Source organism: Malus domestica, chromosome 06 (genome assembly GCF_042453785.1).
Source record: "Malus domestica chromosome 06, GDT2T_hap1".
Taxonomy (NCBI): Eukaryota; Viridiplantae; Streptophyta; class Magnoliopsida; order Rosales; family Rosaceae; genus Malus; species Malus domestica.
This window is the reverse complement of record NC_091666.1, coordinates 28,711,664-28,726,317: the sequence shown is the minus strand read 5'-3', so window position 1 is coordinate 28,726,317 and position 14,654 is coordinate 28,711,664. Positions and strand designations below refer to the sequence as shown.

At 38.5% G+C, this 14,654-nt stretch overlaps 2 protein-coding genes and 1 pseudogene across 2 annotated transcripts; 2 read left to right on the top strand and 1 right to left on the bottom strand.

Annotated features, from left to right (window-relative positions):
* The first annotated feature begins 1,328 nt into the window (after positions 1 to 1,328).
* On the top strand, positions 1,329 to 7,302 carry LOC103424703 (uncharacterized). The gene is made up of 20 exons (XM_008362799.4): positions 1,329 to 1,637; positions 2,217 to 2,303; positions 2,428 to 2,496; positions 2,605 to 2,737; positions 2,839 to 2,885; positions 3,000 to 3,086; positions 3,257 to 3,318; positions 3,562 to 3,604; positions 3,708 to 3,788; positions 3,878 to 3,994; positions 4,351 to 4,456; positions 4,586 to 4,649; positions 4,882 to 4,924; positions 5,091 to 5,351; positions 5,445 to 5,606; positions 5,818 to 5,946; positions 6,376 to 6,522; positions 6,691 to 6,777; positions 6,911 to 6,979; positions 7,085 to 7,302. Exons 1-20 carry the CDS (start codon positions 1,506 to 1,508, stop codon positions 7,166 to 7,168), a joined length of 2,010 nt encoding a protein of 669 aa, XP_008361021.3. The 5' UTR covers positions 1,329 to 1,505; the 3' UTR covers positions 7,169 to 7,302.
* Positions 7,303 to 8,164: 862 nt separating this feature from the next.
* Positions 8,165 to 11,525, top strand: LOC103424702 (uncharacterized). Its single transcript, XM_008362798.4, has 10 exons — positions 8,165 to 8,420; positions 8,975 to 9,000; positions 9,116 to 9,200; positions 9,286 to 9,495; positions 10,187 to 10,309; positions 10,401 to 10,458; positions 10,542 to 10,615; positions 10,810 to 10,898; positions 10,975 to 11,050; positions 11,168 to 11,525. The coding sequence occupies exons 1-9, from the start codon at positions 8,334 to 8,336 to the stop codon at positions 11,042 to 11,044; spliced, it is 822 nt and encodes a 273-aa protein (XP_008361020.1). The 5' UTR covers positions 8,165 to 8,333; the 3' UTR covers positions 11,045 to 11,050; positions 11,168 to 11,525.
* A 231-nt stretch (positions 11,526 to 11,756) lies between these two features.
* Positions 11,757 to 13,420, bottom strand: LOC103424833 (uncharacterized; annotated as a pseudogene).
* Between the last annotated feature and the right edge of the window lie 1,234 nt (positions 13,421 to 14,654).

The following is a 14,654-nucleotide window of genomic DNA, read 5'->3' as shown; positions in this document are numbered from 1 at the left end:
TTTGCCGCATCCAACCCATCTGGTCGTCCCTTGAACCTTCGTATGTAAATAGTCTTGAGGCATGACAACAGACAGGCACAAACTCGGGTGGACACTAATTAATTATCAACTCAGGTTAACGCTCATAGTAGAATTTATTTTTTTGGGCAACACCTTGAGCGCGTTTGGTAGTGATTTCCAAGAGTAGCATCCTGAAAGACGTAGCTCGCCAAGCGATTCAAATGATTTAATGTAGGCAAAGTACGTCAGTGTTCAATCTGAGAATCCCAAAAATGAAGCTGAAGGGGACAAATATTTGACATTGATGATTTCTGCAAAAATCCTACGTATTCGGTCTGCATACCATGGCTGCCACAGGGGCCTTCATGCACATAGTCTTTTCAGTTTAGGTGCATTGACAGTTATGTTACGACTGAACAACATTTAGGCAACGGAAAACGTCCATCTATTGTTAAATCTTCAAGTGCAGAAAGCAACATGAAAAGAGCTTCTTGATTGGGTCAAGATGGTATGGTACTGTAACATGGAGGTAGGAGGATCAATGGAAACATATGATGTCAGTTCCAGTTTCAGAACCTCCAACATCTTGCATAGAAAAAGACTACTAGTTAACAAAAGAATCTTGGATGGTATCTGGACCCCAGAAATTAGGTGGTCGAGTTCAACAACATTACGCCCAATGGCTGTTCAATTCCAAGCATCAAAGACGAACTTTATGAACGTTTGAACGATTCAAGGGGGGAAGTACTTCATCTTCAAAGCTCGGAGTATGACCCCAATCATATCTTGGTGAGCACAAATGTATATATAGGTCTAAATTCGAAACAAAACCCCGCGTATGTTTCCATCAGTGTGATGAAACACAGGTCTGTACGGCACTCCTTGTTGGAAGGAAGGAAGGAATGTGAAAGAGAATCTCATCTGGAAGTTCACTGATCCTATCTCTAATGCATGCTTTGCGACGAGTTGGCTTTGATTTCGAACCCATTTACAATGAGTGCTGTTATCTGAAAAGCATAATGTGGTACCGGTAAAAGTCTAAATACGTAAGTTTGGTGGATTAACAAGGCTTTTACGAGGCGGGGGCAGTAAATTCTGTTTGGCATCCGAGAAAAAACGAGAAAATTTACACCTCTGCATGGAGTAGTAGTTGATTGATCCTGGAGGAAAAAAATTGGACGAAGATTTTGTATACGTGACATTCTCGAATCCCATTGGATCAGAGCCGTACTAAGATGTTGGGCCGAAACAAGGCCCAGCCCAACAAATTCCCACATCTAGGCTGGGCCTCGCAGCTTTAAAAACGACAACGTGAATGCGTGAAACCCAGCGACCCAGCTGCCAGGGGATTACAATCCAAATAAACGACATTGCGCCGAAAGAAACACAGTCGCTCATAGTGTCGTACCCGAAGGCCTTCTTTCCTTCGTCTTCTTCCTCGCGCCGAACCGCTCTGTAGTGAGTTGTGAGAGCTGCTTTCCGCCTCTTTGGCTGCGTTCCGAGAAATGGGGAAGAAGACAAAGAAGCCAGGTAAAGGAAAAGAGAAGACGGAGAAGAAAACCGTGAAAGCTGAGGAGAAGAGAGCTCGCAGAGAGACCAAGAAGCTCTCTCCCGAGGACGACATCGATGCCATTTTGGTAATTTCATTCTCTCCGTATATGTATATGTGTATGTGTATCGGCTGCTTTTTACTTGGAGTTATGGATCATTTGAGAACAGCTGGAATAGTTTCTGGGAGTTTAAAACCAATTAAGTTAATGAGTTTTTGAAATTCGGGCTGAGGTTTTTGAATTTGGTTGCTTGGGGAAAATTTGGGTAGATATGTACATGTGTATATATGTATATATGTGTGTGTATCGGGTGCTTGTTATATAGTGTTAGGGATCATTTGAGAGCTGCTGAAATAGTTTCTGGGAGTTTTTTGACTAATTGGGTTATTGTGTTTTCAATATTCATAGTTAAAGTTATCGAATTTGGTTTTCTTTTTTTCTCTGGAAATGAATGGATAGATGAAAGTGTGAGATTATATGGAATGTTGTTTTTGTGGCGGTGCAGAAACAAAAGGGTGTTCTGTTATTGACAGAAATATGGTGAAGAGTGATTGTTTGTTTTTGGAGTTTATACGTTGAAGTTAATCTGATGGACTTTTACATTTTATATGGACATGGAGAAAATATTCAATTTTTAAGTCGTGTGATATGCATTTTTTTTGACAGTCGAGTATACAAAAGGAAGAAGCTAAGAAGAAGGAAGTCCATGTAGAGGAAAATGTCCCGGCTCCATCTCCACGGTCCAACTGCACGGTACTGTCTGTGCTGGTGTTTGTTAGAAATTTCTGATGAGTGGGTTAGGCTTAGTTTTGTTTGGGAACGTAAATGTTTATTACCCTTTGTTAATCTCGGATTTTTGTGCTTGATTTTTGTGTAGCTGAGTATCAATCCCTTGAAAGAGACAGAGTTGATCCTTTATGGGGGTGAATTCTACAATGGAAACAAGGTCTTGATCTTTTTTGAGAATCTATGTGCTTTATTTGAACTAAATGGATTTGATCTTTGATGTTTACCTAATGTTCACCTGATTTTTTTGTCAAATTTGTTGCTGCAGACGTTTGTGTATGGTGATCTTTACCGCTATGATGTTGAAAAGCAGGACTGGAAGTTAATTTCGAGCCCCAATAGTCCACCTCCTCGTAGTGCCCACCAGGCAGTCACTTGGAAGAATTATCTCTACATCTTTGGTATACTGGCAACACTTCGTTCATATGTACAAACACACGTGTTGCACTTGCACTTTTAATTCTTTTGCATCATGAACATGATTGCGTTTGTTTGTCATTAGGTGGTGAGTTTACTTCCCCAAACCAAGAGAGGTTTCATCACTACAAGGTAAAACCTGTTTAAAATACAGTTCATTGTAAAATCTGCTTTCACTGTTTAAACTACCTATCATTCTAGTTTATGTTATCATAATGTCACCTTTTTGTTTCCCTGCTGCTATAGGACTTTTGGATGTTGGACCTCAAAACAAATCAATGGGAACAACTAAATTTAAAAGGGAGTCCAAGTCCACGCTCAGGTCATCGAATGGTAAATTCAGGTTGCCTTAGATTGATGTTCCCTTTACTATGGAGTTTAACTGTCTAATTTCCATGTACCTTTGTGCGCGTGTGTGTTGAGACAGTAACAAGAAAAGATTAGTCTAATCTTCCTTTAAAGAGAGATTTTTATAAATATCTGTGCTTTTGGTCATTTTACAGGTACTGTACAAGCACAAGATTATTGTTTTTGGAGGCTTTTATGACACGCTTAGAGAAGTGAGGTTGTTAATGGATTTTTAAACATTTTGAAGTTTCATAGTTATTTAGCTCAAGATTTTGTGTTGATTTTCTATGTCAAGGTCAGATGCAAACCACTATGTGTGTAGTTGCGAAGTTGGTTTTATTGTAACTTTGTTATTTCAGAAGTTTTCTTGACATATTAACTGCCCCAAACCATAATGTATTGTTGCATGACAATTGGAGTTGGGGTGCTAATGTGGAGTTGATAATAATTTGTTGTGCAGGTATCATAATGATCTCTTTGTATTTGACCTGGATCAGTTCAAGGTAGAGATCTTGCTCTGTCGTGTTAATCTACTATTATAAATTCATGTGCATTATATTATGTACATATATGTTTAACTAATGCTTCTGCAATGTTTCATTTCAGTGGCAAGAAATAACTCCTAGGCCTGGTTCCTTGTGGCCAAGTGCGCGAAGTGGGTTTCAGTTTTTCGTTTACCAGGATGAAGTGAGTGATTCAGAACAATTTCGTTATATGCATATCATTTCTTGACTTCCTCAAAGATTTGACCTTGTGGTCTCTTTTTGACATGACAGATTTTCTTATATGGTGGCTATTCCAAAGAAGTTTCATCAGATAAAACTGGCTCCGAGAAAGGAATTGTTCATTCTGACTTGTGGTCCCTTGATCCTAGGACTTGGGAATGGAACAAGGTTCTTACTCGTGCCACAGTTTTCTTTTATTACTATGTATTTATCAACAAACGGAACATGACATGATTGTCTGACCTCAAGTTTTACTTCCCCTTCTATACTTGGATATTGAATATTCTGTTGTGTAAAAGTACCTGTTATACTACTTTTGGATAGGATAGCATAGCATGCATGCAGGTTTTACTACATTGTAGAAGCTATGCTGTGGTTTTGTGTTGATCATTCTGAAGCTTTTGTATGCTGGTTACTCAATTTATAATTTCCTTGCATGCATATTTGATGATGAATAGCAGCAACTTATATTTAGCAGCTTGTAAGTTTGAGATTTCTTTAATAACTGTAAATGCATATTATAGGTGAAGAAAAGTGGGATGCCCCCTGGACCTCGTGCTGGGTTCTCTATGTGTGTTCATAAGAAGCGAGCTTTGCTCTTTGGGGGTGTGGTGGACATGGAAGTTGGAGGTTAGTTTTTTCTGTTCTACCTATCTTATGTCACTAGGCAATACAGTCCTCGCTTGAAGCTACGACTGGCCCTTTGAGGGTAGGTGGATTTATTTTCCTTTTTTTTTGAAAAATGTCTGATGCATGCAGCTGATGTAATGATGAGCTTGTTCTTGGACGAACTGTATGGCTTCCAATTAGACAACCATCGGTGGTAAGCCCCACCAAAGTTTTTTTGTGTTTTATATTTTTTACAGGTTGAGATTATTGAACAATCAGCTGCAAGCTAATTTTTTTTGCTGCACTCTAGTTGATATATAATACTCTCTTCCTGACCCATTTTATTTATTATTACTTTCTCAATTTGTTGATGAGCAATTATATGGGCAATGAACTTTAAATGTGCAATAGTTCCTTCCCATTTAGTCAATTTTCTATTTGTATAGGTACCCATTAGAGCTACGGAAGGCGAAGTCAACAAAAGATAAGGTCCAGTAACGTTTAGATTCATAACTATACATGTACCGATTTCAATGTCGTACAGGGATTTTTCCCATAGAACTTTCACATTTTATTAATAAATAATATGGAAGCAGTTCATTTGAAACCCCATTATTTTAGTAACATATAGCTTCCCTTACATTCATTTTTGCAGCCTAAAAAGAGTTCTGGACGAAAGCGTAAAAATGATGATAAGATAAATTCAATTGAGCCAGAGGAATGTGCGACAAATGAAAAAGATGAGAACAATGAGATTGATGAAGAAGCAGATGACTTTGAAAGCAAAGTTGATGGTATATCACATCAAATGGCTAAAACCATTACTGTTGGTAATGATGGGTTAGCTGACGAATCTGATGGGAAGATAAATGAATCTAGTGCTAATTTGGATTCGCAAGATTCTGATTTGCCAGAGGTTTTCTATGCTGAACATAATTTTGTTTTTGTTTATACTTTCTCAAACATTTTGGATTCATCCATTTGATTCACGAATTTGGTTAATTGTTAGGTAGTGAAGCCCTGTGGACGTATCAACTCTTGCATGGTTGTTGGAAGAGATACATTATATGTTTATGGGGGAATGATGGAGATTAAAGATCGAGAAATTACACTTGATGATTTGTATTCTCTTAATCTTAGCAAACTTGACGAGTGGAAGTGCATCATACCGGTTTGTATTCTCTACATATAATTGCTTGTATTGTCTCAATATTTTCAAGTGTTGTATTGTCTTATTTTTATTATTTCAATTCTCTCAGCATCACTAGACATAACTATTACTGTTGTAAATTTAAAAAAAAAAAAAATTGGGACAACTGGGCATCTTTACTTTTGTTGAATTCCATTATTTTAAGCATGAGTCTGCTTTTCCCTTGACCCAGGCAACGGAAACTGAATGGGTGGAGGCGTCCGAGGATGAAGATGAGGATGAGGATGAGGATGATGATAGTGAAGATGAAGGCGATGAAGATAGTAACAGTGATGAGACTGATGATGATAATGATGAAGAGGTTCTTACTTATTACATAGTGTAGATGTGTTTTCCAAATTTTAGTAATTAAATACATCTTGATTTTGTGGTTAAGATAATAGTAATCATACACTTTTCTGTCCTTTTATGTGAATGTTTTAATTATCTCCCTTTGTTAACCAGTCAGATCTTCTTTTTTTACTTCTCTCTGTGGCTAACAATTTTGGAACAAAAAATTTTAAAGTTTAGTGTTGTATACAATTTTGTTAAAAATTTGGTGAAACTGTGACTCCAGTTACAAGACTTTATACTAAATGATACGAGACATGCTGAAGGTTTATTTTGATTCTTTCACCATCTGCTTTGAATTTTCCTGTTTTTCAATGAAAACTGTTGTACTGTCACTTTTGAAGAAGGAAAATGTTCAGCTGTCTGTTTTACTTCAGTCTTCACTTTTTCTTGTGTACAGCTTGGGAAGGATGGGTCGATTCAGATGGGGGATGCTGTTGCTTTAATCAAAGGGGAGGGAAAGAGTCTCCGAAGGAAAGAGAAACGGGCCAGAATTGAGCAGATTAGAGCCAGTCTTGGGCTTTCAGATTCGCAAAGAACCCCAACGGTACTTCATTCTTTCTTTAATTGCTATTGAAGGTTTTAAGCTATAATGGAAGCGTGAATGAGACTCTACAGGCTTAGTTTGTACTTGTTTCGCTGATTATGACCATTCTTTACGTTTTCTTCACTGCATTACTTTTTCAGCTAATATTGTAGTATATCTTTTGTGAAGCCTGGTGAAACTTTGAGAGAATTCTACAAACGTACAAATATGTACTGGCAAATGGCGGCACACGAACATACTCAACACACTGGAAAGGTCCGTTTCTTTCTTTTCCTCGAAAGATAAAACCCTTAAAAAAGGAATGACAAAACAAAGAAGCAATTATACTGTAGGCTGCATTTTTGAAGGAGAAGAAACTTCCTATTCATGCTGTTCTGATATATCGCAGGAGCTCCGTAAGGACGGTTTTGATCTTGCTGAAGCTCGATACAGAGAGCTTAAACCAATTCTTGATGAGGTAATGTTTTGGTTTTGTGTCTCAAGATTTATACAAGGCTTCTTTCTGAAACCAAACGGATTAAATTGACATCTTTTGTTTCATATTCTTCTGTGAATGGTGCAGTTGGCCATATTAGAAGCAGAGCAGAAGGCCGAAGAGCAAGAACCAGAAACTAGTACCAAAAAAAGAGGCAAGAAGAAAAGATAAGCGGTTCGCTATGGTGTACACACAGTACTGCTATATCGAGTGTATTTTTAAGATAGTTGTGGAATATGATAACGTCGTGAACCACTGGGATTACTGTTTTTCACATCAATTTTGTCTAAGTTTGTTTGTGGGTTTGCCCTTCTGTTTTAATCCTTTTCCTTCAACTTCATGGCCATGCTCAAACTGCTGCTGAAAAAAGTGACACCAGAGGAAGCATTTGACCGGCTTCTCAGTGTCCTTAAATATGCTTATAAAGTTGGGAATTTTAACGAAAAACACCCGGTACTGTTCACTTTAACGAAAAATCACATTTTTACACTAAAAAGTCAATCCTAGTACTATTCACTTTATCCTTTATTTTGTCTTTATCATTAAAATTCAAAGTTTTCAAGTCATTTTCATTAGTTTTCCTTATAAAGTTTTGTAGGTACAAAGTACCACAAGCTGTGAAAACTACTTCTTTGACTCCTAACGACTTCTCGTAGTTGGGTCAACTACAAGTGTACAAAATTCCAAGAGGGTAATCGATTTCCAACTCAGCTACACAATCCAGAAGTATGTTATTCTTCTTAATGTTTAAAAAAAAAAAAACGAAAAAGAAAAAGAGAAATGCTAGAGGGAATACGTATTTATACTACTTTAAGGTATAATGATAAATGATTCGTATAATCAACATTGAATGAGATAAATTTATTAATTGATGTGACATGTACACATTACTTGGCATATTAGGTAAAACACAAATATAGTACAAAAATGTGGATAGAGATTCTCTCCGGATCTCACTGTCTGGAGCTTAAAGAGTAGGAAATTCAGATCACTCAAACTAAATTCGACGGTCCCTATTAACTCATTATGCTGACTCACCTCACACAAGTGAAGATGAATAATACTTGACCGTAGTACTGATTAACTAGTTAGCATATTCTTAGAAGAAAAACAATTAAAATGTAATTCCTTTTATTAAAAGTTTACTTGTTTTTTGAGAGCTATTTTGCATAAATTTTCCTCAAAACGCGTCATTCTTGAGCAGAATAGAAAAACAAACCGACCCATATTCTCATTCAGCTTCACACCCCCCCCCCGCCCCGACCCGAAGCTTTCTCAGTTTTAGCTTTTGCCCAGAAAAAAGCTCATCAATCGAACTCTTTCGTTTCTGAAAGAGATGAAGAAAACCAACCTGTTTGTTTCAATCCTTCTCTTCTTATCCTTCAGCGTACTCCAAGTCTCCTCCCTTACGCAGACAAACCAGGTACTTCAATATCTTTATATATATGTATGCATATGATCCATTTTTTTACTTGTTCGGATGTTGGGTTTTGCTGGGAAGCTTCGATTTTCTGTATTGGATTGTGGGTTTTGTAAAGTAATAATTTTTATCCGATCAAGGTTTGGTTTTTGATGGTGAGAACTTTACGCAGAGTAGCAAGATATACGAATTGTGTTTCTATTTAGATTAAAACGTTCAAAATTCAACAATAAACGCAAAGGTTTTGATCAGAAGCGGTTTTAGAGCTTCACCTAAACTTGAATTTACCTTGAATTAGTTTCAAAACGTCTCGACTTTTGAATGGTCGTGTGAGGCCAGTTTGTCTTTTCACCCCACACCCAAGTTTGAATCCTCCACCTTGTGGATTAGAATAGTTTAAAATATCGTTGTGTCAAAATAAATTATGCCTTGTGGTATTGGAATCATATCGTAAATTGTGCATATGATGCTCAATTTTACTTCTTTTGTGAATTTAATTATGTATTTTGTTCTTGGACCTTCCAAGCTAATGTTATTTTCTTCATCCTTTGATCCAGGATTTTGAAAAATCTGAATCTTCAAGGTAATACGGCTTTAATCTTTAGATTAATTTGGCAATTTTTCATATCCAACTGGGAATGTAGTATTTCTTTCTTTTGGTTCGCGTTATATACTTGGTACGTGTTTCTATATGTTAGAACTCTTGAACAAGGGCAAGAGCATGCTCATGAAGTGCACTGTTCCAGAGAAAGAAGCAGGGCAGCTTGGCAAATTATTGAGAAGGTATGGGCAAAACGTTGAGTGCTATTACAAAATTGTGTCATGCATAATAGTCTACTTAAGGCTACTTCTAATTTGTGTTTTGTAGTATTTGATGCCATTTGTGGAACATGAGCACTATGAGATTCCAAGTAACTGTCGACTTCATCCCGACAATGATCTATTTAGAGATCAGGAAGAGCACAAGATTCATTTGGATATAAACGAATGGCAGTGCGGATACTGTAAGAAAAGCTTCCGTGCTGAAATGTTTCTTGATCAACATTTTGACAACAGACACTACAATCTTCTGAATGTAGTATGTGGACTGTATTTCCTTGCTTTAATATGTTAGGAATTAGGAACACTTGTCCAAATAGTGCAAGAAGTAATTTCATTTTCAGCTGGCCCTCTTCGCATTTGTTATCCTCTGTTATATTTATATTTTGTTCTTCTAGTTGATAAACCTCAAATTATCTCTATTCAGCTTATCTGCAAATGAAAGAACTTTTCTTTTAAAAGCGTTTGCATCTAGTCCATGTTTATCAGTTCCCTGTTGTGTTGGGGTTTCATAAACGTGCTTTCAAAAAATTAATTAAGCAAATTTAAAGTTATCATTTTAGTTGTAGGCTTGTAGCATGATGCAATAAATTAGATCATAAAACTATTTCTTAAAAATTGCCGAAGAACAATTACATGGCTTAAACTTATGTACAAGATCGCATTGTATAACACAGATAAAGAAATATCCAAGTGATAATCTTTCCTTTCTTAAGATGTGTATTTTGTACTTTGGTACTCTGGGGAAGGGTAGTTAGCATCTGGAGTTGTTCAAAGTCCGAAGAGCTATTCTGCGTCTGCTTCAAGCATACTTGCATTATACATCAATACATGATTATAAATTTATTTGATCTCTATCTTTTCTATTATATCTTTAATTGTATGTATGATTTTTCTTTCCCTTATATGTTTTCTTTTTCTCTCTTTGGAAAAAAATTTGATGAATGCAGAGTGGCAGCAAGTGCTTAGCTGATTTATGCGGAGCTTTGCATTGCGATGCTGTGATGAATACCAAGTTGAGCAAAACCAAATGCAATCCTGCATCTGTTGCACGGAATCACCACCTATGTGAGGTTGCTTTAAGGCACTATAATTGGTTGTATTGTTGATTCTTGTACATTACCTTGTTTAATCCTTTTTACCTTTTCCCCTTTTATAATGTAGGGTCTTGCCAATAGCTGTTTTCCGATTAATCAAAGTCCTTCAGCCCGCCGTCTTAATGGTATTTCTTTTTGCTCTTGTTGATATAATTTCAGATAGGTTATTGTTTATTATACTTGTGCTTACACTTTGATTTGTTGGTAGAGTTTTTCTTGCACCAATTTTGTCATGCTCATACTTGCTCGGGGAAACGGAAGCTTTTTCCTAGAGGAGGAAAGGTAAGGTCTCAGTCTCTTATTGCAGTAGATTTTGCTATAAAGAATGAACTGTGCCATAGTTTCAATCTTCTGGCTTATTTTCCATTGCAGTTTTGCAAGGATTGTCTGTCATTTTTTATATCTGTATTTTTCCTTCTTTTTTGAAGATTTTTGCGTCACAGAGGATATGTTGTCACGTTGTTTTGTTTTTGCAGAAACATATAAGTGTATTCTACCTGGCTATCTCCATACTGACTTTGATGCTGCTCCCAATTTTCTATCTGATAGTGTATTTGCACCAAAGGTATCACTTTTTCGGACACTTAAAATTCACATTTGGATTCGTTGCAGGATTTTCCTAATTTGTTTGCAATTTGCAGAGAGATGAGGAAAGGAACCCAAGAGCTTAGGCGCATTTCAAAAGTTGGGCAGAAAACAAAACCCTCGTAGTCGCTGGTAAGCTATACACAAGTTCATTTATAGATAGTTCATACCACCATGAAAGATGTGTAAGTAAATCACAAAGTGCGACTCGAATTTCTAATTCTATATGTTTCATATGTTTAAATTCAGGGAGTTGGAGTCGTTGAAATGACCATCTAGGATTTCAGGCGCAAACTTGCCGTTCAACATATTTTCTTGTAGATCTGCATGCTATACGTCACACAGAGGAGTATGTTGCACACGAATGATGCAAGAAAGCCAAATTCTTGATCATCGTCTTCAAAGTTGCTCCAGACATGACGTATCATTCCCTTAATAAAGGCACTGGTGGATGACGAAAGTAGAACTAGTTGCTAACAATCTATTTCTTCCATACACCTGTAATTCAACGGCTATAGTTTGTTGTCGTTCATCGTCTGGGGAACATTGATTTTCTTACATTTGAAGATTTTTCTTAAGTTATAAGAGAACAGGTACTTTGTTACAAGCCTTTGCCAATGATATTTGATTACAAATGTGAAATGTTACAAGCCTTCCTTTTACGACTCATGTTTCAATCGACCTCAACATATTCTTCTCCGCGATGCCTCGCCCATTGCCGGGAACTTGAACATGTTAGTTTCTTGAATACGCTCAGCTGGTCGCTTATCACTTGAATGACGCATGTTCCGGCCATGGTTCTCTGCTGCACCATTTTCTCGTCGACTATGACCACGATAGGTGCAGGAGTAGAATCTCTCTTCTGATGCTCTGCTATGTAGAAAATACAAAGCCTTCAGCTTTGATGATGCCATGAAACTACTTGAATGCTAGTGTTCCACTCTAGTACTCTACCACCAGACGCTGCAGGTACATGGAATTGCACTTAGCTTACGGAGCTACAACCGCAAATGCAAGCGATATCAATTCATTCGACAAAAGGAAACCATCTGGATCACTTAGCCGAATGTAGGCAGGACTTCTTTCAGTCTCGTCCTCGTTTACTAGCAAGGTGTTGAATTCATCTGCAGCGATGGCCCTTCCCTCGTTTACTACCAAATGCTTCTCCGAAATACTTCAAGTCCAAACCTCTTTAAGTCCTAAGAGAGAGCATAACAACATCCGTGGCCATGTCCTGCACCGTACGAGGACTCTCACCGCACTCCACCAAATCATTCTCCATTTTCTCCACATAACCTGTGTACTCTTTCATCCTCTTTGGTCTCGAAAACCTCACGCCATCGACGTAGCTAGTGGAGCCAAGGCCGAAAGCATAGAAAGGCTTGTTCTTCCAATAAGTTAGATTGTGTTTGCAGTGATATCCACTCTTGCAGTAACTGCTAATTTCTAGAGGTTGTAACCTGCATCCGAAGGCGTCCTAGACGCCATCTTATAGAACTCAGCAGACCGCATTTCTGAAGGCAACGGGAACTCCCCTAGTGGATACCTGCAAACAAAAAAACTCCAACTTCAGGACCAAATTCATTCCAAAACTAAAACCGTAGATTTCATCACTCGCTCCACTTACAACCCCCTGAATTTCGTGCCTTGTTCGGCTGCAAATCATAAACTGACACATGGGTAAGACGAGCTTCTACCGTCAACCTCAAGCTCTCCTCCCATATTTCCGGGGTCTGGTGAGGCAGAGAAGAGATAAGATCCATGCTCCAATTCTCAACCCCACATTCCCCAACAATCTCCGTAGCCTCATAAACCTCCCGAACGCCATGAGCTCTCCCACAAGCTTTCAGCAGCTCTTCTTGAAACGCCTGAACTCCCAACGACACCCCATTCACACCCAACTCCATCAATCCCTGGTCCATCTCCATCGACACCTGAGCCTCCGAACTCAATCCGAATTTCAGACTCAACGTCTCCAAAACGGAATCCACGAGCTTTGGCGGCACAAGAGATGGCGTGCTGCCGCCAAAAAACACCGTCTCCAGAGGCGGGTCGGTCTTGTTTTCGGCCTTCGTGGCGTTGATTTCCCGGCAGAGTAACTGGACGTATTTTGTCATTCCCGGGTCGTCTTCGTTTTGGGTGGAAGCAGCGCCGAGGGCGACGATTGTGAAGTCGCATTAGTGACAGCGCTGTCGGCAGAAAGAGAGGTGGATGTAGGCGGAAGTGGATGGCGGGAGAATAATGGTGGGGGCTTTGGTTGAGGCATTTTTTCGAACATTTGGCGCTGTGTGTGCGAAGCAGGTGAAGGTAGCGTCTGGCGGTGGCTTCGGCGGAGATAGGCGTTTGGCGGGAAAGGTTGAGAAAATGGGAGCGAAGCTTGATTTAAGCATTAATGGAGGTCAGCTTGTTATTCCGAAATTGGCAATGGCTTTACTGGTTCATAAGAAACACGAGACGACGACGTTTCAGTGGTGTGAAAATGTCATTTTCCAACATTGTTTAAGTGGCTCAAATTTGGAGAGTTTAATTATAATTACAAAATGTGTCTCATTTTAGTCACTCTGAATATCTCTATCTATTTTTACCATTTGAATTGACTATTTTACGTCTCAAATAGAAGAACAACTTATATGAAATGAGTTCATTATCATTGTAACACTCCATCTAATAATATATTGTCACGTGCATTATTAAACCAGAACACTACGCGACGTTCAACCGTTCTATATAAGTCCTCAAAAGTAGACCAAACGAACAAAAATGTACGAAAGTGAGCCAACCAGGTGAATCAATGGATGACATTTACAACAATCTAAAAAGGGTGTTGATATTGATATTAAGGATAGTTTATCTTGATTTTTCTATTGTAATTAGTTGTAGGACATGTAGGATTGTTGTGCTTAGTTGGCAAATGTATAGCTACTTAGTTGGCATATGTATAGCTCTATATAAACCAATGATGTACTCTAATTATTTTTTCAATGAAACAGTTTTCTTAATATGGTATCTTTCGCCTTTGTCTGACGACTCAAATTCCTCTCGATCCTCCTCTCCCTTGAGTCTTCCTTCTTACGCTTCCCTCCCCTCTCTGAAACCCTAATTTCCAGCAATGGCGTCTGCTGCTTCTCCCTCCTCTGATTCTGCAGCACTTGTTCATCCAATTTCGGTGACAACTTCGTGCTCTAATTCCTCTGGCACCGCTTCTACAGCTTCAATTACGATTCAGAATATCGGCTCCATGGTTTCGATCAAGCTTACCACCACCAATTATCTCACGTGGAGCGCATTGTTTGCTCCGATTTTTTGCCGTTATAATCTCACTAGAATTGTTGATGGCTCGATCGAAGCTCTGCCGAAAGTTCTTCGAGATGCCTCTAGAAATCAGATCTTGAATCCTAAGTACATTGCTTGGTATGAGAATGATCAAAACATTCTTATCTGGATCAACTCAACTCTCTCTGAATCTTTGATTCCTTATACTATTGGTGTCAATTCATCTCGAGAGCTATGGTTCAAGCTTGAATCACGCCTTGTAGCGGTTTCACAATCGCATATTCATGAACTTCGTTCTCGTCTTCGCAACATCTCCAAAGGAGAATCCACCGCTGCCTCCTATCTTCAGCAAATTGAGGAAATTGCTGATGCTCTTGCCAGCGCCGGAGCTCCGGTTGAAGATTCTGATCTCATCTCTGTCACTCTCCATGGCCTGCCGCCTGAGTATGATTCTTTCGTTGAT

What these genes read in the sequence shown, in the direction of transcription:
- LOC103424703 (XM_008362799.4), top strand. Translation starts at nt 1,506, where the DNA reads ATGGGGAAGAAGACAAAGAAGCCAGGTAAAGGAAAAGAGAAGACGGAG. An exon ending in ACGACATCGATGCCATTTTG is followed by an intron (nt 1,638 to 2,216) that starts GTAATTTCATTC and finishes TTTTTTTGACAG; the next exon opens with TCGAGTATACAAAAGGAAGA. An exon ending in AGTGGAAGTGCATCATACCG is followed by an intron (nt 5,607 to 5,817) that starts GTTTGTATTCTC and finishes CCCTTGACCCAG; the next exon opens with GCAACGGAAACTGAATGGGT.
- LOC103424702 (XM_008362798.4), top strand. Translation starts at nt 8,334, where the DNA reads ATGAAGAAAACCAACCTGTTTGTTTCAATCCTTCTCTTCTTATCCTTC. An exon ending in CCCTTACGCAGACAAACCAG is followed by an intron (nt 8,421 to 8,974) that starts GTACTTCAATAT and finishes CCTTTGATCCAG; the next exon opens with GATTTTGAAAAATCTGAATC. An exon ending in GGAATCACCACCTATGTGAG is followed by an intron (nt 10,310 to 10,400) that starts GTTGCTTTAAGG and finishes TTTATAATGTAG; the next exon opens with GGTCTTGCCAATAGCTGTTT.